Source organism: Bombus fervidus, chromosome 7 (genome assembly GCF_041682495.2).
Source record: "Bombus fervidus isolate BK054 chromosome 7, iyBomFerv1, whole genome shotgun sequence".
NCBI classification, from domain to species: Eukaryota; Metazoa; Arthropoda; class Insecta; order Hymenoptera; family Apidae; genus Bombus; species Bombus fervidus.
The window spans coordinates 9,969,609-9,994,641 of record NC_091523.1 but is presented as its reverse complement, the minus strand read 5'-3'; the positions used below and the strand labels follow the sequence as shown (position 1 = coordinate 9,994,641).

The 25,033-nt window shown below is 32.1% G+C and overlaps 2 protein-coding genes and 1 long non-coding RNA gene across 5 annotated transcripts in view; 2 read left to right on the top strand and 1 right to left on the bottom strand.

The window, feature by feature from the left end:
* Positions 1-662: 662 nt before the first annotated feature.
* Positions 663-14,282, top strand: Kdm5 (Lysine demethylase 5). 3 transcript variants are annotated; one of them, XM_072007148.1, is made up of 18 exons: positions 663-1,175; positions 4,154-4,370; positions 4,448-4,608; positions 4,690-5,055; positions 5,143-5,421; positions 5,490-5,982; positions 6,070-6,197; positions 6,287-6,481; positions 7,426-7,886; positions 7,974-8,235; positions 8,321-9,143; positions 9,222-9,430; positions 9,520-9,744; positions 9,861-9,945; positions 10,026-10,426; positions 10,563-10,683; positions 10,799-10,941; positions 11,250-14,282. In XM_072007148.1, the coding sequence occupies exons 1-18, from the start codon at positions 945-947 to the stop codon at positions 11,313-11,315; spliced, it is 4,866 nt and encodes a 1,621-aa protein (XP_071863249.1). In that variant the 5' UTR covers positions 663-944; the 3' UTR covers positions 11,316-14,282. The 3 variants fall into 3 exon arrangements, with proteins under 3 accessions (XP_071863249.1, XP_071863248.1, XP_071863247.1); XM_072007147.1 differs by having other exon boundaries at positions 664-1,175; positions 9,520-9,732; positions 11,181-14,282; XM_072007146.1 differs by having other exon boundaries at positions 664-1,175; positions 11,181-14,282.
* LOC139989141 (uncharacterized) lies at positions 1,812-2,711 on the bottom strand. The gene is made up of 3 exons (XR_011800271.1): positions 2,487-2,711; positions 2,085-2,371; positions 1,812-1,970 (listed from the first exon to the last, which is right to left on the bottom strand). It is a non-coding gene; the product is annotated as an uncharacterized lncRNA (long non-coding RNA).
* Positions 14,283-19,040: 4,758 nt separating the features above from the next.
* Fim (plastin-2 fimbrin) overlaps positions 19,041-25,033 on the top strand; it is a 44,374-nt gene continuing 38,381 nt past the window's right edge. The window contains exon 1 of the mRNA XM_072007150.1: positions 19,041-19,380. Within this exon, the coding sequence (XP_071863251.1) occupies positions 19,330-19,380 (51 nt within the window). The 5' untranslated portion in view covers positions 19,041-19,329. The remainder of the gene's footprint in view (positions 19,381-25,033) is intronic.

Sequence of the window (25,033 nt, the reverse complement as noted above, 5' to 3'; positions counted from 1 at the left end):
GGCATGTTTGTTATCTGGGTGTTAGGGCGCTAAATTTAAATTATGTGATTTGACATAAATTTGTATTAATATTAACACATTCAAATACTACGAATATTCATGTTAAAATTACATACTATGTAGTGGAAGTGGAAATTTATAAATGATTTTCCCATGAACAACTTATGGATATACATAAATAAATGTAACATAGTACGTATATTTTAATTTTTGTCAATTATTGATTTAATACTTAATACATTTGAATAAAATCATATCACATAATCGATTCAAACACACAAAGTAGTTATGATATTTCATTTTTCGTTTCATGTTTTAGAAATGATTAATTAATTTGATTATGTATTAAAAGTGAATAGCAGCGTTTCATAGGGAATTTTTGTTTTTATTTGTCATTTATTGTACTTATAACTTTAACGTGTGTTTTTTACAATTCAAGTACAGTGTTTCATTAAAAATACTAATATTTATCATGTTCTTATGTGAATTCTTAAACGTTCTTCTTATGAACAAATAATTTTGATATATTTACATCTATGATCTTAGTTTCATACATACAAAAATCGTAGACGAAAAAGTTCCATAATCCGTTCTTCGATACAAGATGGCGCCACTATTGCATTGTAATGAAGTAAGGGAAGAAGAGGTAGGTTCACGAATCACGGAATGGGGCTATGGGACAGTTGCTCGTGTGCGAGGTTCCGTGTGATATCGTGGTTAGTGTTTACTGTTTGTGTTTTGTGCTTATTGCATACATTGTCAACTGCTTCTCACGAGGTACACAAATGCAGTTAATAAAGATGGTTTATCGAAGCAGATTTCTAAATAAATCGCTGCAACCGGTAACTGAGTAACGGTGCTAAACCTGACGCGAGGTCCTCACCCGCGTTAGGTGCCGTGTGGGCCACCTATCCGCGTCCAAGCTGTGTCGAGGCATTCAAGTCATGGTATCGAGGTTCGACACGAACTTCGGTTGTGAAGACTTTTTCGGGACTTATCGTTGCATCCAAGACATGGCTTGTGATCGTGGTGATTCGGACTTCGAATTCGTCATACCTCCAGAGGCGCCGGTTTTCGAACCGAGTATCGAAGAGTTTCACGACCCTCTTGGCTACATTGCAAAAATACGACCGATCGCAGAGAAGTCTGGCATTTGTAAGATCAAACCGCCGCCTGTGAGTATCATACCTACTATTAATCATTTTCTTTTCCTTGCTTTCTCTTTCGTTTACCTTATCATAGGAAGGACACGTTATACAAGCATCATCCTTGTTCCATGCTTAAAGACCTAAGACTTGAACGAATGAATAGCATTGTATTTTCTTGTGATTGTCGTGAACGTGCAGATATGCACACACGACCTCGTTTACGCACTATGACGCTTCCGTACGAACATCACATAGCCGTGACATCATAAAATAAATGAGTTCCTATGTAACATGTACTTTAAAAAAATTCAATTAAATTAAAGGAGGAAAATTCGTTTCTCCTCGTATAATGTGTTTCTTTTATATATATATATATATCAATAAAGATAGAATTTTCCGTTCGCGTTAAAAGAATACAGATCTGGCAAAAGTCGTGACTGTTTCGTATCGATACGAGTCGTAAGATAATACGATCGAAAGGGAAGAAAAGACTTCGATTTATTATCTCGGAGAGATTTTTTTATTTTGTATGCGTATGCTGTTAGCATTTATATCGACATTTCAGGATGCAATACACACGTCAATATCTTCACTGGTTAGAATAGGAAGTAGAATTAGGAGTGATAGTATTCTGAGGAACCACTAAAAAATTCTGAAATGAAATATGTTGGGTACTCATTTTATTGCGACATTAATATCGTTATAGCTAGAAGGTACGCTATGTAAAATGGCCGAGACAATCGAAACAATGTCACCTTAGGAAAACGTCTTGAAATGTTTCGGAAATTCTATACGATATCCATGACATCGACAGAGGAAGCGCTGAAATAATTATTAGCGTTTATAGGTAAAGATCTTTTTGAGACAATTCTGATATCGTGATATTGTTGATATGGGAATCAGTTTCGTGTGTACCCAGAAGTAAAACGATTTTACCTAAAAATATCACAAGTTTTTGATGAATAATTATGCTTTGTTATGTCATATGGCAATTTTCTTCGAGAATCTCTGCATTTAGTTTATTCTAAGAATTTGATATAATTTTTTTTGTTTTAATTTCGTGTTTTATGAAGTAGAAAGTACCGATGCGCAGTACCATCAAATTTTGCCATGTTTTTCACTGCCTATATATACATATATGGAAATATCAGCTTTGTGTAAAATATTTAGATTTCTAGTTCAAATTCCATAATTGTTCGTTTGATTTGTATCACCGTTAGAATCTATTTGAGCCTCCATTTTGTTTTCATATGTGAAAAGAAAGATTTTACAATATAAATCGTAAAATTATGTTGATCGTGAAAAGGACAAATAAATAATGAGAAATTAGAAGTATACCTTCGATATAAATTGAATGTTAAAAATCTTGGTCTTTTTATGCATAAATATATAATCGTCAAAATGCATCATACAAAACGTACGAACAATGTAACACGCATAGGTAATAATTTCACATGAATTATATAAAATCTGTACTGAGAAAATTACGCAATCATTGTTTTTTTGAATGTATTATACACTTTTTCCCCCGAATGAAAGTATATTTTTATATCTTTAAAGCACTAATTTTATTACGAATCACATTATTCGAAATTTTATAATTATCCAAGTAATTTAAAGGTATGGTGATTTTTACAAATTTATCATAACGTGTATAAATTTAAAACATAAAAATATTATTCTCACAGCTTTTCACGTAAACATTATTTAGATTTATAGCATATATTGTTTTTAGTCTAGCAACGATAAATGTATCATTACGACTGCTAATGTTCCTCTCCATGCCAAACACTTTAACTTTTAAAAAATTGATTGTTTTTACAATTATTATCTCTTATTGTAAAATCGATCTCTTTTGTCTAACTGATAACTTTGATCTAATCGTAATTTGTATATTAATCTAGTTATCTGTAATTCATTACTCTTTGAGAAAATTTATATTTTGTAACGGGATGACGCCATTACGGAAATAACTATGGTCACGGCATTAAACGGGCGTCGTATATGGAGAAAATCTTCATGATATTTATGTATTTTCAACTTGAGATGCAGCAATATGCATCATGTTAAAAATATGTCTAATTTTTTATTGTGTTGTTATAATTATGTAATCGTTTGTAAACATATTAAATGTTATATCATCACAACAAAATCATTCACATTTCTATTTCGATGGCTGTTTTATGCTTTTTATTACTTGTTGTTTCTAAAAGTCGACTGATCTTACAATGGTGTTGCGTCACGGTGATGAGATGAAGCTACGAAAGCATTTATCGATTATTTAGATATATATATTTATATGTTACTATGTATCTCATCAATAAATTTCTGATATTTTAGAACAAATAAAATTAAGATGAAAGTAATTTCTCTGCTGCTATTTCCTTATGCCAGATAAATATCAATAAAAGATCTAATTATATTTTCATTACTATATATACTCTAAATACTAATCCGTATTTTATTAAATTAATTGAATCATCTGAAGACCTGTAAGTATTCCGACGCATATCGAATGCAAATCCAGATCGTAGTAAATGCATATAATTCGCAAAATATACTATTTTAACTTTTTTTGTATTATACTTTATATAAATGACATTATATAGATAAATATTATAAATGATTAAATAAATTTATATTGTTCTTTTAATAAACAGAGATATGTATAAATAAAATAATCCAGAATTTTTGCATTACTAGGATGCTTATTTTATATAATTTTCACTATACTTAATTTGTTTTGTTACCGAATTATTTATAAATAATTGGGAATACTTTACCTCTTTAAGGTCTTATATAATAGTTATTAACAATTCATATTCTATAAATACTACTATAATATATATATACTAATATAATATTAAGTTACTTTGTATATTGTATCATCTTATGTATTTTATACTTTATTTTGTATATACATGTGATGTATGTATTTTATATTGTAATAGATAAGATATATATAAATCAATTTTATGAATTTTTCTTTTCTTTTTTGTTTGTAGAATTGGCAGCCACCATTTGCTGTTGATGTAGATAAATTCAAATTTGTTCCGAGAATACAAAGGCTAAATGAATTGGAGGCAAAAACCAGGATAAAACTTAATTTCTTGGATCAAATTGCAAAATTTTGGGAACTTCAAGGTTCATCTTTAAAAATCCCCCTTGTTGAACGCAAGGCTCTTGATTTATATTCTTTACATAAGATAGTTACCGATGAAGGTTTGTTTTTTTATCATTTAATTGTTAATATTTTACTTCATGGTTTCTAAATATTAATACATTAATGTTATATTTAGGAGGAATTGAAACAGTTACGAAGGAAAGGAGATGGGCAAAAATTGCAAATAAATTAGGTTATCCTTCTGGTCGTAGCGTTGGAAGTATTCTAAAAAATCACTATGAACGTATTTTGTATCCATTTGATGTGTTTAAACAAGGAAAGACATTGGCAGATATTGTAAGTTATTTCTTATTTAGATTCTGTACATATATTTTTTTTAATAATTAATGTGCATATATCATATGTTGAATTATACAGAAAATTGAACCAGATTCTAATGTAAATGAGAAAAAAGATAGAGATTATAAACCACATGGAATTATATCACGACAACAAATTAAACCCCCACCTGAGAAATTTTCCCGTCGTTCTAAGAGGTTTAGTGGTCAAGAAGAAAAGCAGGAAGTATCTATTAAACAAGAGGATTGTAAAGAGGAATGTGATTCTGACAATGATTGTAAAGATGGAATTAGAAATAAACAATATGATGATAAAGATAATAGTAAAGAACTTAAAAAATTACAGTTTTATGGACCTGGCCCAAAAATGGCTGGATTTAATACCAAAGAAGGAAAAAAATCAAATAAAACTAGAGGTGTAAAACTTATTTATGAAGTCGACCCAGTGAGTGTATATCATATGTTATTTAGTTATGATCTGTATTTGTACAATTTATTTTCTCTTTCTTAATTCATGTGTGTATTTTTCTAGTTGGCAAAGTATATTTGTCACAATTGCGGAAGAGGTGATAATGAAGAAAACATGCTTTTATGTGATGGATGTGATGATAGTTATCATACTTTTTGTCTTATGCCACCATTGACAGAAATACCAAAAGGTGATTGGAGATGTCCAAAGTGTGTTGCTGAAGAAGTTTCCAAGCCAATGGAAGCATTCGGATTTGAGCAAGCACAAAGGGAATATACACTTCAACAATTTGGAGAAATGGCTGACCAATTTAAGAGCGATTATTTTAACATGCCTGTACATGTATGTTATCTTATTATGTATTATAATGTTGTAATATACTTGCAAATATTGGACAATACTTTTTGTAGATGGTGCCTACATCACTAGTAGAAAAAGAATTTTGGCGAATAGTTTCTTCAATTGACGAAGATGTAACAGTTGAATATGGCGCAGATTTACATACAATGGATCACGGGTCGGGATTTCCAACAAAAACAAGCGTCAATTTGTTTACATGTGATCAAGAATATGCTGAATCTTCATGGAATTTGAACAATTTACCAATTTTACGAGGAAGTGTATTAGGTCATATAAATGCTGATATTAGTGGTATGAAAGTTCCATGGATGTATGTTGGAATGTGTTTTGCAACATTTTGTTGGCATAATGAGGATCACTGGAGTTATTCAATCAATTATCTACACTGGGGAGAACCGAAAACATGGTATGGTGTACCAGGTTCTGAAGCGGAACGATTTGAACACTCAATGAAATCGGCTGCACCAGAATTGTTTCATAGTCAACCAGATTTACTTCATCAGTTAGTTACTATTATGAATCCAAACATTTTAACGAATGAAGGTAATACGATATTATTTTTAATTGCTATTTCGTTAAGTATATACTATGTAGTATAAACTATCGTTAATATTTATATTTGATTTTTAGGCGTTCCAGTATTTAGAACTGATCAACACGCGGGAGAATTTGTAGTGACATTTCCGAGAGCGTATCATGCAGGTTTTAATCAGGGTTACAATTTTGCTGAAGCCGTGAATTTTGCTCCCGCTGATTGGGTATAGCATCATTTAAAATTCTTATTACTAACATATTATATTATATCCATGTTTGTACTTAGTTTATACAGTTATTCTATGTTTAATAGCTCAAAATTGGACGAGATTGTATAACGCATTATTCAAATTTAAGACGATTTTGTGTATTTTCTCATGACGAATTGGTGTGTAAAATGTCATTGGAGCCAGACTCATTAGATATAGGAATTGCAACCGCAACTTACCATGATATGCTTCAAATGGTAGATGATGAGAAGAAACTACGAAAGAATCTGTTGGAGTGGGTAAGTGACATATTTCTATTTTTCAAATAATATAATTTTTATTTTTTAAATTTGATGCAGATATCACAAATGTATTTTAAAAATAAAATACTTATAGGCAATACAACTAAATTGTTAAGTTTATCAAATTGCTTATTTATGTGATTTACTAATTATTATAAATATATATTTCATCTTTTGTTTTATTAAAATTTATAAGATGCTTGGCGTCTAATTCTTTTTTGAACTCATAAGTATTTTAAACGTTTAAATGTTGCCTCCAAAATCACTTTCTCACATAGAACAGATTATAATTCTAAATGCAAAGCCTAATATATTTAGGTCAAACGGTATAGTATATGCTGAGACATTCCCTCACAGACTTACACATACAACATTACACGTACACGTCGGCAAACATACATAACCGTAACCATGCGGGCACACGCGGTGAAAGACGTGTGTGCGGCTGATATTACCAACCATTGGGCATCGTAGTTTCATCGACGTCGTTATAATCATCGTTAATGCCTTTATATTTCGTTATTTTTGGTTAGCCTACATTCATATCATTAAAATAGTTTTTGTGCGATCGTTCCTTAGTTATCAACCTTGACTTGTTGATACCTATTTGGTGTGTCTCTCATTTTGATTATATAACTTTTATTGGCGAATAGAGGTTATGTTTTTAAAGTCTTGCCATGATGCTAAACAGGCGTTGTATTTTCTCTGTTGATTCAGAGATTTTTATAGTTTTTCTTGTAATTTTGTTGAAAAGTATCTTTGTTAATTTTAAACAAATAATATATTTGTAAAAATTTTTTCTATTTTAAAGTGTTCTTATCTACAGATGGATACATGTGTTTCATTGATAATCTCATTCTGCGTTGTAATATTTCTTTTAAAATGTAAGAATGGTGTATGTTCTCATGAATGATCTTTGTGGTAAAAATTATATCTTTCAGGGTGTAACAGAAGCAGAACGAGAAGCATTTGAACTTTTACCGGACGATGAGAGACAGTGTGAAGCTTGCAAGACAACTTGTTTTTTGAGTGCAGTTACATGTTCATGCCAAAGTTCTCAATTAGTTTGTTTAAGGCATTTCACAGATCTTTGTGATTGTCCTCCAGATAAGCATACATTACGTTATCGCTATACTCTAGACGAATTACCAATTATGTTACAAAAATTAAAATTGAAAGCAGAGTCATTTGACTCCTGGGTGACAAAAGTAAAAGAGGCAATGGATCCTGATAAAAAGAGTGATAAAATTGAATTAAGTGAATTAAAAGAACTGTTAAATGAAGCAGAAAGTAAAAAATTTCCAGAAAGTGAATTGCTTACAGCTTTAACAACTGCTGTACAAGATGCTGAAAAATGTGCAAGTGTTGCACAACAACTTTTGAGTAATAAACAACGTACCAGGTATTATGAAGTTTTTTGGTTTGTGTTCATATTAGATATCACTATTTGTATTAAGATAAGTTCACTTATTTGGAATTTTTTATACAGAACTAGACAATCTGTTGAAACTAAGTACAAGCTTACAGTAGAAGAATTAACACTTTTCTATAAAGAAATAACAAATCTGTGCTGTGAACTCAAGGAGTCTGATGGTGTAAAATTTATACTTGATCAAGTATTGCAATTTCAAACAGAAGCAGAAGAACTAGAATCTAAAGAGGATGATTGTGATATTGAACAGTTGGAAAAATGTATTGAATTTGGAGATTCTATTTGTATTGAACTACCTCAACTTATACATTTGAGACAAGTAAATATATAAATATAATGTATACACGTATTTGACAAGAATATATTCGTGTTCTTAGATATATAATCACATTTATTTATTACAGAAATTAACACAAATACAATGGCTTGAGGAAGTGAAGTCTATTCAAGAAGATCCAAAGTCAGTACATCGTGATGATCTAGCAAAATTAATTGAGAAAGGTATGATAATGCCTCCTCATTTAAGTATAGAAAATACTCTCTCAGAGTTGCAAGCATTAATGCTTGCAATTGATGATTGGGAAGAAAAAGCAAAATTATATTTCCATACAAAAAATAGACAAACTATTACGTCTCTCGAAGAATTTATTCGTGAAGCTGATAAAGTAGAAGCTTACCTACCAAGCTTAGATGTCCTTCAAGATACATTAAACAAAGCAAAAAATTGGACAAAAATAATGGAAGAGATACAAGCAAGAGATAACTTTCCATACTATAATACGCTAGATGATTTAATAAAAAAAGGTAGAAATATTCCACTGCACCTAGATGCTCTTCCAATCTTAGAATCTACTCTTTCACAAGCAAAAACCTGGAAAGAAAGGACAGCAAGAACATTCCTAAGGAAAAATTCACATTATACTTTAATGGAAGCTTTATCACCACGAATTGGCGTTGGTATACAAGCGTTAAAAGCTAAAAAGAGTAAGAATGAAGATTCTATAGGACCTGTATTTGTCTGTGATACAAAATTGGATGATTCCAATGATTCAGCTACCGTTGTAGCTGCGTTTAAATTAGCTGAACAACGCGAAATGGAAGCGATGCGAAATTTAAGGGAAAGAAACTTAATGAAAACCGAAATTGATGATTCAAGGTATTGTGTTTGTCGTCGACCAAGATTCGGGCTCATGCTTCAGTGTGAGCTTTGTAAGGATTGGTTTCACTGTAAGTAATATTTTCTCATTATAATGAATATAGGTGTTGAGCTCAATTATAATTAGTCAAAATATATTGTAATTTTAGCAAATTGTGTACCTTTACCAAAGACGTCGTATAAAGGAAAATTTCCAATGTCAAGAGAAATTAAATTTTTATGTCCATGTTGCTTACGTTCACGACGGCCACGGTTAGAAACGATTCTTGCACTTTTAGTTAGTCTTCAAAAGATTCCTATTCGTTTACCAGAAGGTGAAGCATTACAATGTTTAACGGAACGTGCAATGAATTGGCAGGTGAGGTTTATGTAAAAATTAACGTTAACAAATTGAGTTATAATATATAACGATATACATAATATACATAGTATACGTACATCGAATAGGATCGAGCTCGACAGGCGCTAGCCACGGATGAAATTTCATCTGCACTGGCAAAATTGTCTGTGTTATCACAGAAATTAGTGGAAGCAGCTGCAAGGGAAAAGACAGAAAAGATTATTAGCAGCGAACTGAAAAAGGCAGCGAATAATCCTGAATTACATCAGAGAGTACAAGCAATTGCCCCACTCAGTGGTGTGCATTCAGATGATAGTGTAGTTAGTATTGCGGTATGTCTATTATATAAATAGTATTGTAGAATATAATAGTATATATTTGTAATATAGCACATATTTGAAATATGTCTATATTGTACACTATTGAATATATTTATGATATATTTTAGGATGATGACGACGACATTGTTACTATAGATGACGATGAGCCAAGTTGTAGTACATTCAATAGTAACGAACATGCGTATTCCTATAGTAAGATCCTCTCTCACAAAAAATAATAAATGTTAAAGATATAAACGTAGTATTCATGATGTTTATGTTTCCTTTTACAGTATCAAAAATTCAGCGTAAAACACAATCAAATGATGCAACGGAAATTGCGGTTGTACTTTCACAAACAGCAAGGTTACGTCTAGAAGAACTGATGATGGAAGGCGATTTATTAGAAGTTGCACTCGATGAAACACAACACATCTGGCGTATACTATGTCATACAAATAGTCCTAGTACGGTTCGCAAGTATGCATCATACGAGGAAGTCCAAACTAACTTGAATCAGGATATAAAGGATGTAAAAAAGCGTGGAAGGAAAAGAAAATCCGACGAATTCGAATTATTGAAAAAACTTGGAAGACAAAAAATAGAAGAAAAGAATTTACCTAAGCGCAAAACATTGCAGAAAGAAAAAAAATCAGCCAGTTCTCTAGTTCCAATAAAGCGTGGACCTCGAAAGGTATTTAAATTTAGAAATGCCTTGTATATATTAGCGAAGCTTGAATTTGGAACATTTCCTAGTTAAAAATACTTTATATAAATACGGTGTTTGTTACAAATCGGTTACTTTGGTTTCAATTAGACGTAAATTTTAGATGAAACGTAAAGAAGGAGAAGAAGGCCCAAAGAAAAGGGGTGGTAACAGGAAAAAGACCAAACAGGATACTTCAGACGAAGAAGATGATTGTGCGGCTGTTAATTGCTTACGACCTAACGGTAGGAATACTTCACATATTTGAACAAAATATTTTAGTATAATTATATTTATTATTACATTATGTGTGTGTGCGCGCTGTTCTATATATTGCTGTTTTGTTTTTGTTTATGTTAGGTAGGGAAGTTGATTGGGTGCAGTGTGATGGTGGCTGTGAAGGTTGGTTCCACATGCATTGTGTTGGTTTAGATCGTACAGAAATTGCAGAGGAGGATGATTACATATGTAGTAATTGTAAAGAAGCAGAGCAAAATTCAACGGTAAGTTAAAATTAATATGCTTAGGATGTCATTGCTACTTTTGTAGTATTTTTAGCTGCTTGGTGAAATTGAAATCTTTTCTCTTTGTTGTGTAATATTTTAGTTTTACACAGAATTTCAATTACTTCCCAATTCTTGATTTCACTTGTATTCAGTTGAGTCTTAAGTCTTTTTCATTTGTTAAATAGCATTATATTATAGTTTTAGTGCAATATGTTTTTGGTTTGTCTATACTGTAGTCAAGAGCGCCAGATCCCCTAGCTGAATCATTAGGCCTGGATGCACTTCTTTCCCTTTCTCAATCTCAGGGATACCAGGGCACAGATAGTGAAGCAGACATTCAAGAAACCACATCCTTCGTCAAGACTTACTAGCCTACTTTACCTTGTTAGCTCTGTACAAGGCTAGGATGTTTATTAATTCAATTGGCTGGGAACTTACAGCCCGACAATTAATATCATCTACAATCATCATTCAGTCAGTTGGTACTGCAGATTATCGGATGCTGTTTGATTACTGTTGCGAGCGGATATTGGAGATAAAGTATTATAATGCGGTCGAATTGCAATCTTGACGATTATGAATATTATTTTTTTATTTTGATTTGGTATCCTGTAGAGAGATATCAACTTTTTGTATGTATTATATTGCATTGTATTTTATTTTTCTAAGATAAAACAGTTGTTTATTAAGAAGATTTGTTGTTCGAGTCCAATACATTTATTTATACTGGAGGAAAACTAATTTCATGCATTAATATTTAATGTTAATTTATAACACGAAAACCTGCTTGCTTTTAATCAAAATAAGATATTAATTTTGAATTAATTACACGATTTTGATTAAAAAAGCCTTTTAAATTGTAATACATATTGTACAGATCAAGTATCGCGGATGAACCGTGATATACAACTTTGTGGTTTATATGGGATTTTAGAAAACAGTTATTTTGCATCTCATTGTAACTCTTATTTCTTATCTCTCGCTGCGACGGTCGATAGGAAATACAGGTTTTGCGAGACCAACGACTGTTGAATAATTAACGATATGCATTAGCATTATTCATAATGCGATCTATAGTGTGAATGTGACGCTCTTTTCCTAAATAACACATGGAAAAGATAAAAAAAATGTAAAAGATAACGAAGAAAGGAAAGGAGGGCATAGCTTGATCTAATGATTTAGACGATCTGTGACAAAAAAGAAATATTAGCGACGGCGATAACATATATAACAAAGAGAAGTCACCTCAGATTACTTCTATTCGAAGAAATATTCCGTCGGTTTTTGTATCGGGTTTTAATTGCAATGGTGTAAGAGAACTTCCCTTGCGCTAAAATAGTATGTACAGATAGACTGATGTATGTGTGTATTAAGATAGATATTATACGTATACATATATATACATATATATACATATATATGTATATGTATCTTATATATGTATATATATATATAAGAAATTAGGTTGAAATATAGAAGTAAGTCACAGTTTGTATAAAACAAAGAATTGACACGCAGATACATAGCATATCTAAATCTGCCTTCCTGAAATAATTGATCGCAATTAATTGGATTTTGGACCAGAGTGTACAACTTATATAATTTATACAAATTTGTAAATCATTTAATTCTTCATTTCATTTCATCTTTCTCATCACAAACATCTAGAATATCGTTTTATATTATGGTATTATTGATTTCATCAAACAATTCCCGAATGGCCTAAAAAAATACATTTTATAATGTAAATTCTATTTGTAGTATTATAAAATATTAATTTCTTACGATTTCAAACGATTAACAGATAAAAATGTTTGTTTCAATCCTTATGATTGTATTACGCTTTGTAATATTTAATAGGTCAATAACTTTATACCTTGGTGTGCTGATCCTTTCATTTTATACGCTCAACGTTAGTTCGCGTTCAACATTTAAAACTGCTAACTTTCCTATATTGTTAACATTTACATGGTGTAACGCATCGTTGTAGTATAATTAAAGCTTACTTATGACTTTGTACATTAAAGTATTATAAAATCACTAAATGTTATAAAGACGATACTTATGCTAATGATAAAATATATTCCGTAATAAACCATTTTATAAATGTTGTAAGTGTTGCAAATATGGATCTCATTCTCGATAAAAAAAGAAAAAAACGGAAAAACGTAAGAGATACGTTGTTATCCATTGGTGTGAAATATAGGTTACGAAATGTAATTTGTGTATTTAATGTTGACTCTGGTACAAAACCGTGTTTCGTATATAAGTTAATAATTACATTTTCTAATTATTTTTTAATATGATTCTTGAACTGGCTTTCTTGTTCTTTTTTTTATTTATACATAAAAATTTAATATACTTAACTCTTGTGCAAAAGTGTTATGTGCGTGTCTCTATCTACTAATGTGGTTTTTTTGCATGATATGCCAAGAAAAACTGCATTGTGTAAAGAAAAGAAATAACTTTATTCCGGGTTTATCGAAGAAGCTGTGCTCACAGCATAAGAAATTTTGTATAATTACTTGTTAAAGAAAACGAATTTCAATCATTGAGTTTCCATATGAACTAGAAGCTATATGAATGCATGTTATGTGTGGGATGACACGGCGTACAGTGTGTTTTAAACATTTGCATATCAAAACATACGATTCGAATCGTCGATGTTAGCATAAATTGAATGAATTTTGTTAACGAATGTTCCACTGTTAGTTGTCGTAGCTTAAGGAAATAATAATTGCTCGATCAATGGTTAACAGAATTCATTTTAAAATAACAGTAGCTATAGGGAAATACCAACATATTATATTATACATAATCCACGATTAGTATGTTGCGCGTTTTGTTTAAAACAGACTGTAGGTCAAAGATTCAATGAGACATGTGTACACATATATATTTTTGTACAGATATAAAAAAAGCTCGATAATCTCCTTGATTATCGTTCCTAGCTACGCGGGAATGCAATGAATTTCTAACGATAGTGTTGTTTTCGCGTTTAAATTTTTCGAAATATGAATTTTATTTGTTTCTTTTCGTAATAAAAATAATATATATATAATAAATAATAATGTATATATATATCATATCGTATATATATGATAATGTATATATATTATTTTATATTATGTATAATATATATATGTATACATATGTACGTACATTGGTTATTGTATTTTATACAAAGTACTTAGTATCATTTTTTATTGATCGAGATAAGCATTGAAAAAAAAAAAAAGAAGAAAAGGAAAAGAAGAAAGAAACGAATAATAAAATTATATGCTTTATGAGGTGGTACACTATCATTAAAAATACATTGTGAGACTAGTGACATAAAAGTAAGATTGAAATTGCGTGATTACTTAGACCTGTTGCAAAATGGACATATTTGAACGTTGTACTTTATCATTAAATATTAGCGTACACTATGTTGAATACTGATTAGTCGTTCGGCGTAATATAGGCAAGTCCCTACGCGTTTTCAAGGAATTATACTAATCATCATAAAGAAAGAAATTCATTTTTGATCATTTTCATTGATAATAAGCACAAGGTGTTTAGTATTTATTTTGGTTCTCTTTTCTAACGAAATATATGACGGAACGTGCATCCGATAGTATTTTAAGAATTTATCGAATTTATTTGAAAAGGATATTATTAAACGAAGTATTGTGCGTTGTTTTCATAAATCAAAGTTGTAATTGTATGTCATTAGCTTTACACGTAACACAATTTAATTTTCATGTGCAGCTAATATTTATTTTAACATGTAATTTGTTCTTTCACATGAGATTGATGAATTCACATTTTTTAAGGGGAGTCAGGCTACTAAAAATTTTATGATATATCGAAATACCTGCAATTTTAATTGAAATTTATATTTTGTGATATCGTTGTAAACTGTTTGACCACGATGATAATTATTTTTCTAATTAATTATTTTATTTGTTATTTACGGTTTTAAAACGTTAGCTTAATTTTTGTTCGACTTACACATGATGATTACTTAGTATTTATTCGATCATTCATAATCATTCAAACGATATAGTTACTTAATTTTCGATGCACTATTGCTAGTAACCATCTTTATGTTAAACTCGATTGTTTCTTTGTTCCTTTCTATTATGTATATTATGCAGAAAGATCAGTATAGACCCTTTTACGTTAAGCGTGTTTTGGTTATTCTGAACGTTACACCTCGCAAAAAGAAAGAAAACCTTTCACCAAAAATTTAGTCGATAGAAAATCATTATCGTGTATCTATGTATTTATTTTATTTTTATCTATTTGTGTTTTCTCGATTGTCCTCAAAAAGAAAAAGCTAATTCCATCAAGAGGAAAGCTTCCAACGAATATACGATCATCGTCACTTGCGTAAATAACTATTTTATCATATAACATAATAGATACATCGTTTATTTCCTTTATACACGAATCATTTTAGACAGAAATATTTATGAGACACTAAATGTAACCTAGGGCTAAATAGTGTTAAAGTAGCCTTTATTTGTAAGATTATATCACTTTGATTTCCGATAAAATATATTAAATGTAAATGTGTAAGTACATGTACGTTCAATACCATAAACTGTTTTTTCTCTTGTTTTTTTTTCCAAACAGTTTAAACAAAGAAAAGCTAGTGTATCAGATAAAAAGTACAAATTTTCAACGATATGATAAAACAATATTATGATGCATTAGTAGTATCTGGGAAATGCATCGAACATTTAAGACATTTTTTTTTTGTTAAAAATAATATCATTGCCGATCTTCTATGATGTAACGTTATTTAAAAGAGGTCGATGTCCGTGGAAGCGTATTCGTGAAACCAGCGGGAGAGATAGAATGTCAATAAAGAGCGGCGGAACATGAAAGTTCGGGGAGACATGAATTTCTCGTCTGTATTACGCACAACGGGAAGTTGAATAAGCCTAGTCTGAAGAAGATTCGTATTTGTGTAGGATAGAGCTTTCGGCAAAACTAATATTTCAGGCGTTAGGAGAAGGATTAGAGTGTGAATATGATTTTTCAAATGAATATTAAAATTTTGGTCAGATGAGCGATCTACATACGACATAGATAAAGTCTATTTTTTTAGTATTTTTTTTGTATAAATTGATTTTGTATAAAAAAAAGATTTCCATTTTATTTTTCAAAGATTATTTTGTTTCCCTTTTGTGTGCTTTTTGTCGATAACAATTATGTCCGTTCTTTATTTGAATAACGATGAATAATACGAGTAATTAATAAACAGTAACATTACTAATTTAAATATCATTCGTAAATGCGCTCTGGGATTATGTATATTGCTTTGTCCGTTCGTTTAACAACGCCTTTCAATAGCAGCAAATCGAGCATGGAAACAGACTCCATGTCGCATCACGCAATTTAAGCGAGCGTTTTATTGTCTCTTACTGTGTATGTAAAAAAATGATTCACTACCGCGGGATTTCGTTGTTCGTTTCTTTGAATCTAAAAATCGGCGACTCATCGGCATCGTGTCTTGTCTTATCGTGGCATCTTCATCGTCATTACGTTATACTTTACAAATATATTCTTTAATTTATTCAAAAATACTAAGTTCCAGGGTCAGCTTAACTTCGCGAGAAACAAAGTTGTTCCATGGTTAATTGAGTCACGGTTTTCTAATTAGACATTCCATTTTAACATTTCACCTCGCGTTGAAACGGTAGCCAATATATCACTGATATTATCCACAGGCGATAATGTTAGCAGCAAAACTAGTAAACAAAAAATATTTTGAAAATGAGGTATGTAATAAAGATAATAGCTATTGAATATCATGTCTCCTTTTCTTTTATTCGTTCTTGATAGAGCGGTTGCTATATCGAAGCAGAATAATAATGTACAGTGATTCACGAAAGCTCAAACAATTATCATAGAAAAGTTTTCCGGATGTTCTTATGTTCGTCGTATAACATTTTCTGAAATTTCTTTAACTTTTTAGCGAGGTACTACTATCGTAATACGTTGGCAAAGTTTGAAATGCATATAGAAGTTACAAGATATGTATCGACAAGATATGTATGAATAGTTGTTACAAACATATAGTTAGCGTTAAAGGTGTTCTTTTTAAATATATTAAAGGTTTATTAACATAATTAATAATTGATCGCTCGGATATCTTTGCAATGTGTATGTTTGCAACAAAGATTTTGTAACTTCGGATTCTAAATTTTGATATTCATGAAAATTTGGAGATATATAATATATCCAAAGTAGATTACTTATTATAACATTTAGTAGAAGAAACAAAACTCTGCTTATGTTCCACTTTTTTAATTAAAAATATGAATCTGCATAAATGTCCGTGACGTAGTCACTACGGTATTAATGAAATTTCAAATTATTTTATATAACGCAAATTACATTCAAATACATTCTTGTGTCACTAAGTTTCCGCTTAAGATATTTAGTTTTATTCTACAGACGATTTTACATATGTGCAATTTTCTGTGTATGGAAGTAACATTTCATTACTTTTATGGTATGAGATACTAGCAATTCCGTGACATGTTAAACAATTTTATCATAAAGGCAATTCAAGGTAAAAGAAAAGAACTTAATCCTTCGCAGAACGAGCATTATTTCGTTTAATAGGAATTTTGATCCAATATAATTTGGCGATATATGGTGACGAATCGAAAAGTATTTTATGGTTCTTATTTGGTGAAAGAAGGAAACTATGACGAATGAAGTGATTCATAGAGAGAATGTCTTCTGTCAGATTGAAGAGACGCTCTTTGGACAACTTCCGCCCTCAGGTTTTTAAAAGTAAAACGCTTTGATGGTGGAGGGGAGTAGATCCAAATAAGAGATGCTTTTGTTCTCTAGGATATTCCACATTTCATCCATAAAACATAAGTTGAAGTGTAAAACGTCAGAATTGAATATTTTTTACGTTACAGGATATTTATAAAAATGTTTATCGACCAACATCGAGTAAAATATATCGTAGAAATGTAACAGAAACATAGTTAACTACTTGCCTTATATCTTCAAGTCAGTTTCCAAACTGATCTTTTGTTCTTATTTTAATTTCATTACGTAAGTAAACGATCAATGTTCAGTTAAAAAAAAAAAGAAAAAACAAATGACTCACGCACTTCCATTAGTTTAAATTTATCGCAAGAAAATAACGTAAATAATAGTAAATTTTAAGATAAATTTAAAAAACAGCTTCTATTGGGTTGGCAATTAAGTGATGGCGGATCTTGTCATTATGTGGTATCACTTAGTTGCCAACCCAATATTACATTATCACTTTTTTGTACTTTTCAATATATGTAATCGATCGATGCTGCTTCAGAACAATTTATATATTATAGTTCTATCCAATTTGAACAGAGGCAGTTTAGATTTATAAGAAAGTTTAAATCAAAATCCACTTCCAATACCTCAGACTGCAAATTATTAAATACAAATTACACATAATATTACAAAAGTAATTTATATGGCATATATTGCTCTAACAGCGAACAATTAAACGCTTATTCAAATAGCTTCCAAAGAAATCATAAGACAACGAATTAACGAATATATCTATATATACATATAATAAGTAGACTGCGTATATTTAATAAGTTCATGTTTTCATAAATATAATTAAGAAAATGAAATCTGGGTAAAAAATTGTTTTACCTCTTGAAAATATTATAGAGAGTATTGTACTTTGGGTATTTTATATGAATATTGCATATCACATGCATTCTATGCACTTTTGCACCTTTAAACTTTTCATCAATACATAAAAATCCACAGTCTGATAATAACGATTCAATATTTCTGGTTTGAAATCGTCAAAAATTTGTTCCGTCAAAAAATATAACGGCTGAAAACAAAGAAAAGAAGAGAAGAGTCAATAAAGGATTGTTTGTGTGTTAAGCAGATAAACCAAACATGATAATGTTTACAACTTATAACATTTGAAGTTTTTCGATGAACCTGGCACGGACCTGTCCTATGGTGTCAAGACAGCAATGTCCCTTCTTTCTGGTTCGGTCGTTTTCGGGTGCGCTCGGCTGGCTGGCGCGCGCTTCGTTTGGTGTACAGTAATACGTCCTCAGTATTTGCTGCGACTCCGTAATAGTAGGACGCGTCCTCGCGGTGTTTGGCTGGTAACCGCGTCGTAACCAAAAACGCGTACGCGAGGTGCGAGAACGCCCCAGGTAACCGTTTTTGTAACTACCCGCGTGTACCCCGGGTGAAAATTACCGACTCGTGTTACACATTTTCTCTGTCTGATTGGTGTGTACTGCTGTACACTGGACATCAATTAAGAGAGAGGAGAAAGAGGGAGTGAAAAGGGCTACACGCAGGGACTGCAGAGAAAGGAAAGACGGAAGGATTATATATTCGAACAACATGGCCACTGCGATCGACGACCGGCAGGAGTTGCTGGAGCAATTTCAAGCGGTGAGTCCTTTTGCCTTTGTCCTTTTTACTGACCATCGAATTTCGAACAATCGACTCGTAAGGCATCCGTTACTATGGTTTTCGCGTTGATGTTGCACGTATTACTACATATACCCTGGCTCCTTATCGATCGCCGGTTTTATCAGCATGCTTTCGTGGAAACCCACCCTCGTAGGGACTACGCCGGGTGTCGCCGCCCTGTACTCGGTTTATCCGTTTTTTACGTCAAGCCTTTGCGAAATTTCAAACGTACCCATCGCGTTGACAATCATCTCTATTTACAAATACATGTATGGTAACAGAGAATGATTAGTTTGGTCGAAATTTGTTAATACGTTGACTGCCGGGCAAATTTTGTATTTCTTGCACACAGCGCCGGTGTGGTGTCGCTTGTTTCTATTATGTATATAGCACATCTTAGTAAAGAAATTAGAAATTGTTTAATCTTTTCGTAGATACAATTAAAACTTTTGTAAAACAACAAAACTCATTACGAGACATATAATATAGAAGAATATATTATATTTATTTTAGTGAAATCGATATATTTTTTCTTGTGCATTATTTCTTAGAAATAGGGTTGTGAGTACCATAATTTTCATTCCTATATTAAATATATTATTTTAAGTTAATATTTAGTAATATTCAGTCTTTTCCTTCTTACGATCGTTTATGTATGGTAGCTGCAAAAATGAAAGTATATTTTCACATTGTACATACGCGTGACTAATTGGTGAGAAAAATAATTCCCACCGTCTATAAAAGCATTAAGTACTTTATGAAGAAATTAATATTTTACATTAGAGTATTAAAAACTTTATGAATATGTAGTACGTATTATAATTGCCATAAATACTATATTACAATATGTTATATACAATAATGATAATCTATCAGGCAATCAATGTACTATAGCATCTTACCAACTGTTTTTCTAATAAGCCATACAAGCACCTATGAATCAGTGCAACATTATGCGGTTGTATTGTAACGAGGATATGAATCATGTGTAATTCGTTTAGAAAAATGACGCATGTACGTTCTGCGGGCACATTGTATCGGTCTGAACTGCATCGAACGTCAACAATTTTTCAAATCGATCGAGCGCGTAATTACGTTCGATATCGAGTATCGTAACCCGGTCACTTTTCACTTATACTCTTCCGTACACAAGTCCACGCACGTGTAACATGTAACCACTCTCTCCACTTATTACTATACGTATACGTAACGTATTTTGTGCTACGTGCTGTCATGCTTGTTAAATAGTCCGGATGAAGAAGTCCATTAACTGTAACATTCGTTATAAGTCACGCATTATCTATTGTTTTCGCAGTTCGCCTTACCGACATTTGCTTTATTTACATTCTGTCTTATGCCGATACGACATCCGCCATGTATGAACTGTACCAAATTTATTATCTTCCCGTGTTATTTACATGCTGTATAGATGAAGGGTTCACGCAAAATCGACCCTTGCATGTATTTTTATACTTTTTCAGGGGGAGAAGTGTTCAAATATTTAAGCATTTTTAATGTTTATTGAATAGTTCTTAATGTTTTTAAACAAAATATTCAGTGTATTATATAACATCATAAGTAGATCATGAAATTGTAATCTTCTGGATTAAGGTGTTTTTGGAGCAAAAAATTAAAAAATAAATTAAATTAACATAGGGACCAGTTCATCCTTACGTGGATTGATTATTCTTCACAGTATAGCAAAATCGAACATATTGAAAAGGATATTGAAAGGTATCAATTATCCTTTTTCTTAATTAAGGTTATGTTGTCATGGAAGAGAGCAATGAGTTTGATACCTTGCAAAACTAACAATTATACTAATAGGAATATAAAAATAGTTGCATTTATTTAGTAAAAACTATTTTGGTAAACATCAGTTTTAATGGAGGTTATTTTTATCAAACAGTTAGTCAGGATATAGATCGATTTTAATATCGATTCCACCATGTCGCAAATCTCGCTTGTAACAACCATTAGAAAGTTGTCACATCTTATTCTGGTTATTTTATCCATGTATCATGAAGATATCGTATTTATCGATATGGTATTTACCTGATAAATTTAAAACTTAATAATCAGTATGTATCTGTATTTAGTTAGTAACAATAATAATTTGATTATTAAATCTTGTTAATTTACCGATAGAAAAACAAATGATTACATCGAATACAATACAGCTTGATACGAAGAATACCAGAAAGCTGAAGCACCAAAGAATGTGACAAAAGTCGCTTTTTACGTAAATGCTATAGTTGCTTCATCGTTTTAAGAGGATTTGCTTTCGATGTAACTCTCCTAACGGAACCGACCGTTTGGCCTTTAATTTCCCCTGATAAATGTCTCTAAAATTCCTCGATACCGTTATGCCCATACTGGGAGAGGAGTTTCAGCTCTTGAACACTCGTGTCGCTGCACTCTAATGTACAAAAGGAAGACACGTGACCGTGATCGCACGTGCTCGTCCTTCAAATACCTACGCTTGTTCCAATTATATATCGCTATTACCGTTGGGATCGTTTCTTCGCGGATATACATGGTGCATCGAGATGTATGCACACCATTTACAGTTTTTCGATCGGTTTCGATGGGCTACAGTGTCTCGTAACCAAGCCGTTGTTCCTTGTTCTTACAAGTTCACTCTTCACGGTTGATTTTAACCGAGCATGTATGTCTCGTTTCGTGAAACCTTTTACTCTTGCTCGCGTGTTTGCGGCTGAGGATTAATTGAATTTGTTCTTCTATACGAGTTTACAATGTTTTAATATAGAGCTCTTTAACCCTTTATAACTGGAATTTTGCTTACAGGAATAATAATTGTAATTTTGAGTTGGAAATTGAGAATCAATGAATATAACGTTATGTTGTAATGAATATAATAGTGAAATACAATAATATAATGTTATACAAATTATTATATTAATTATGAAATTTGCTATTATTTGTTAGCTAGTATACAAATTAAAACTTAAAAACATGCATCTATTGCATATTATCGGAATATATAGTCGCTAATACACAAGTTATTATTAAACCATTATCGGTTAATTTTCATTAACGCATAATACAAGATTCATTATATTCTACTATTTTCTCTATCGTGGTAAAACGAGTTACGAGAACAGGGAAACAGAAGACGAGCTTCCCATATTTGTTTCTACCTATCACTAATCCAAATATACGTACTCGTGTTTTTTTTTTTACGCGTAGCCTATCGTCACCGTTTTATCGATCGAATTTGCAATTCATGAGTCACGGTTCTGGCCACCGTTTGGGTCGGATTTCTCGTGCATTTATTCGTTTCTGAGTATGGGAGGCAGGCAGCTAGTGTGGCGTTTAAACCAGCAGGATACAATTATAACCGTTGATGCGGATGGTGCTTAGAAACGAGATGAGAATCCCCTCGGAAACAATGACCTTGCTCAAGTACAAGGGAGATGGCGAAATTGCTCCCTTCCGCCGGCATTGTCGAGAAAGTCTTCAATTATCTTATTGATCGCGTTACCGGTGCGAGAACACAACCCCTTCCGCGACATCCTGCCCGTTGCAACGTTGCGAAAACGCACGTACGAATGTGTATGTTTGCGTCGAAGAGCACCGAGGGGACCACCCTTGACGTCACGCTTAGCGTGGGCCTAGCCGCGCCACATTTAAATTTTCAATCGTCATATCTCGCGATTTTATATAGCTGGGTAGATTCTGAAGTCGTAAAGTGATAAAATAGGAAAATTTGAAATATCGGAGTAATATGGATACACGGGAATCTCAAGATAAACGGTTGGGACGATAATCGAGATATTTCTTGATGAAATTATTTTCTAAATTAATTATACGTAGAAATATCGCATGATAGAAATAAAATTCTGTAGGAAGTCGAAAATTTGATGAACGTGTTTGTCGAAGTAATATCGAATGACGTTTGTAATAGAATAATTGAAGTATCTACTCGAATGATCGTGGAATTTCAATATAGTTGGGACTCGCTTAAATTATAGAGATTAGGTTCTGAAAAGAAAGTACAGTGGATCGTTGAGTGTTATCCTTCAAATGATATCGTTGATATTAATTATATATCGATGTCAATCACATTAATTAAGATTATCATGTACATACTTCAAGATGAAGTATCGTAACTTATATTTACCTCCTATTTACTATAATCATTTATGACTCAAACGATATCGTTTATGGGTTACAATCATTTGACCTCTTGGAGTTCTTTGAACTCATAAAACAGACTTTTCACGATCGAGGTACTCGAACTAAAAAAAGAAGCTTCATCTTATCAATCAGATTGACCCGAGGCAATTTGATATTCGCTGGGGTAATAGGGTTGTTTAAGTTATTCAAGCAGATCGAATTCTTGGACGGCAATTTCCGACGGTCAAGGTGCTCGAAGTATTGGAGTGCTTAACTCAGTTTCAGCTGGGCTTTAACTCGGTTCGTCTGGTTGGAGGACGCGGGACAGATCTAATAGACCTTCCCTCCGCTTCCTGCGCTGTCTCGGATTTACGTTCCGGTAGCGAAAGTCGTTAGTGGAAGTAATCGAGGTGGGATTCGTATTTGCACTTGGCCAAGAGTGCTCGAAAGGGAGTCGTAGGAGTCCTCGTCACTCTAGACTCTAGAGAGTCCTAAAGCGATTATGGAACACGGTGAAACATCTCCTCGTATTTCTCGCCTCTTTCCTCCTTTTTTTTCTTTTTAATTGAATATCTTGTGGAAGAATTATGTAGGATACGTGGAATAATTTGGAATATTAATGGAAATAGGTTGTGTCTTACTGCGTTTCGTTAGTAGTGGATGACAAATCGAATAAAGTGTATGTTAATTATTTATTGCCTATATATGTAGACACGTAATCACTTCATTAATTTTTTATTCTAGACCTCTTGCTTCTGAGAGGAGAGTCACAGTTTTTATTTGATTATTATTACGCTGATATTACGAACCTGCGATTCAATAGGTTACAGATTGCGGATGTTTATAGAACGCGTAAAAATATACGAATTATCCAAAGTAGAGTATTCGTTGCATACAATATATTTGAGGAATGAAACGAATCTCTGTTTAAATTCTATTTTTTTATTTGTATTCATAAAAGTGTGAATTTGCACGATCATCCACAGTTTAGTTACGGATATGTACAATCAACAATTCTGCAGATGTTGATGTTATGTAACTTCATCCTTTTAATTTACGTTATTGAAAACGGAGAAACAAACATTCCGTTTTTCTCTTCGCTAAAAAAGAAGAGAAAATTTGCACATTTACGATTTGACGACATAGGAAAGCCCGAGACTTTATGGACTAAAAAAATAATGGATATTTAGAGAGACAAAAGGGGGACTATAACGAAAGAAAATTTGTCGTGGCAAGGAAAAAATTCGCATTGGTCGGTGCGTAATAGGCGGAATTCCAGACACAGATCAGATAACGACATCCGGAGGGACGATTTCGAATTCTCGAAAGCGTCGGTTCGACCGTGCCGAGTCCGCTTCGAAAACTCTGGTTACTCTGGTTACTCTGGTTCATGCTGCATCGGCTTTAATGCCTGCCATAGCAGGCTTTTTTAGCGCATCTAAATCACCCCTCGAGTATGTAAATATGCAGTACGTGATGGTGGCCGTGTGTC

Bases quoted from the DNA above. Each gene is read 5' to 3' on its own strand.
- Kdm5 (XM_072007146.1), top strand. From the start codon at position 945: ATGGTATCGAGGTTCGACACGAACTTCGGTTGTGAAGACTTTTTCGGG. The intron at 5,983-6,069 runs GTAATACGATAT...TTTGATTTTTAG, and splicing joins AAACATTTTAACGAATGAAG to GCGTTCCAGTATTTAGAACT. The intron at 8,236-8,320 runs GTAAATATATAA...TATTTATTACAG, and splicing joins AACTTATACATTTGAGACAA to AAATTAACACAAATACAATG.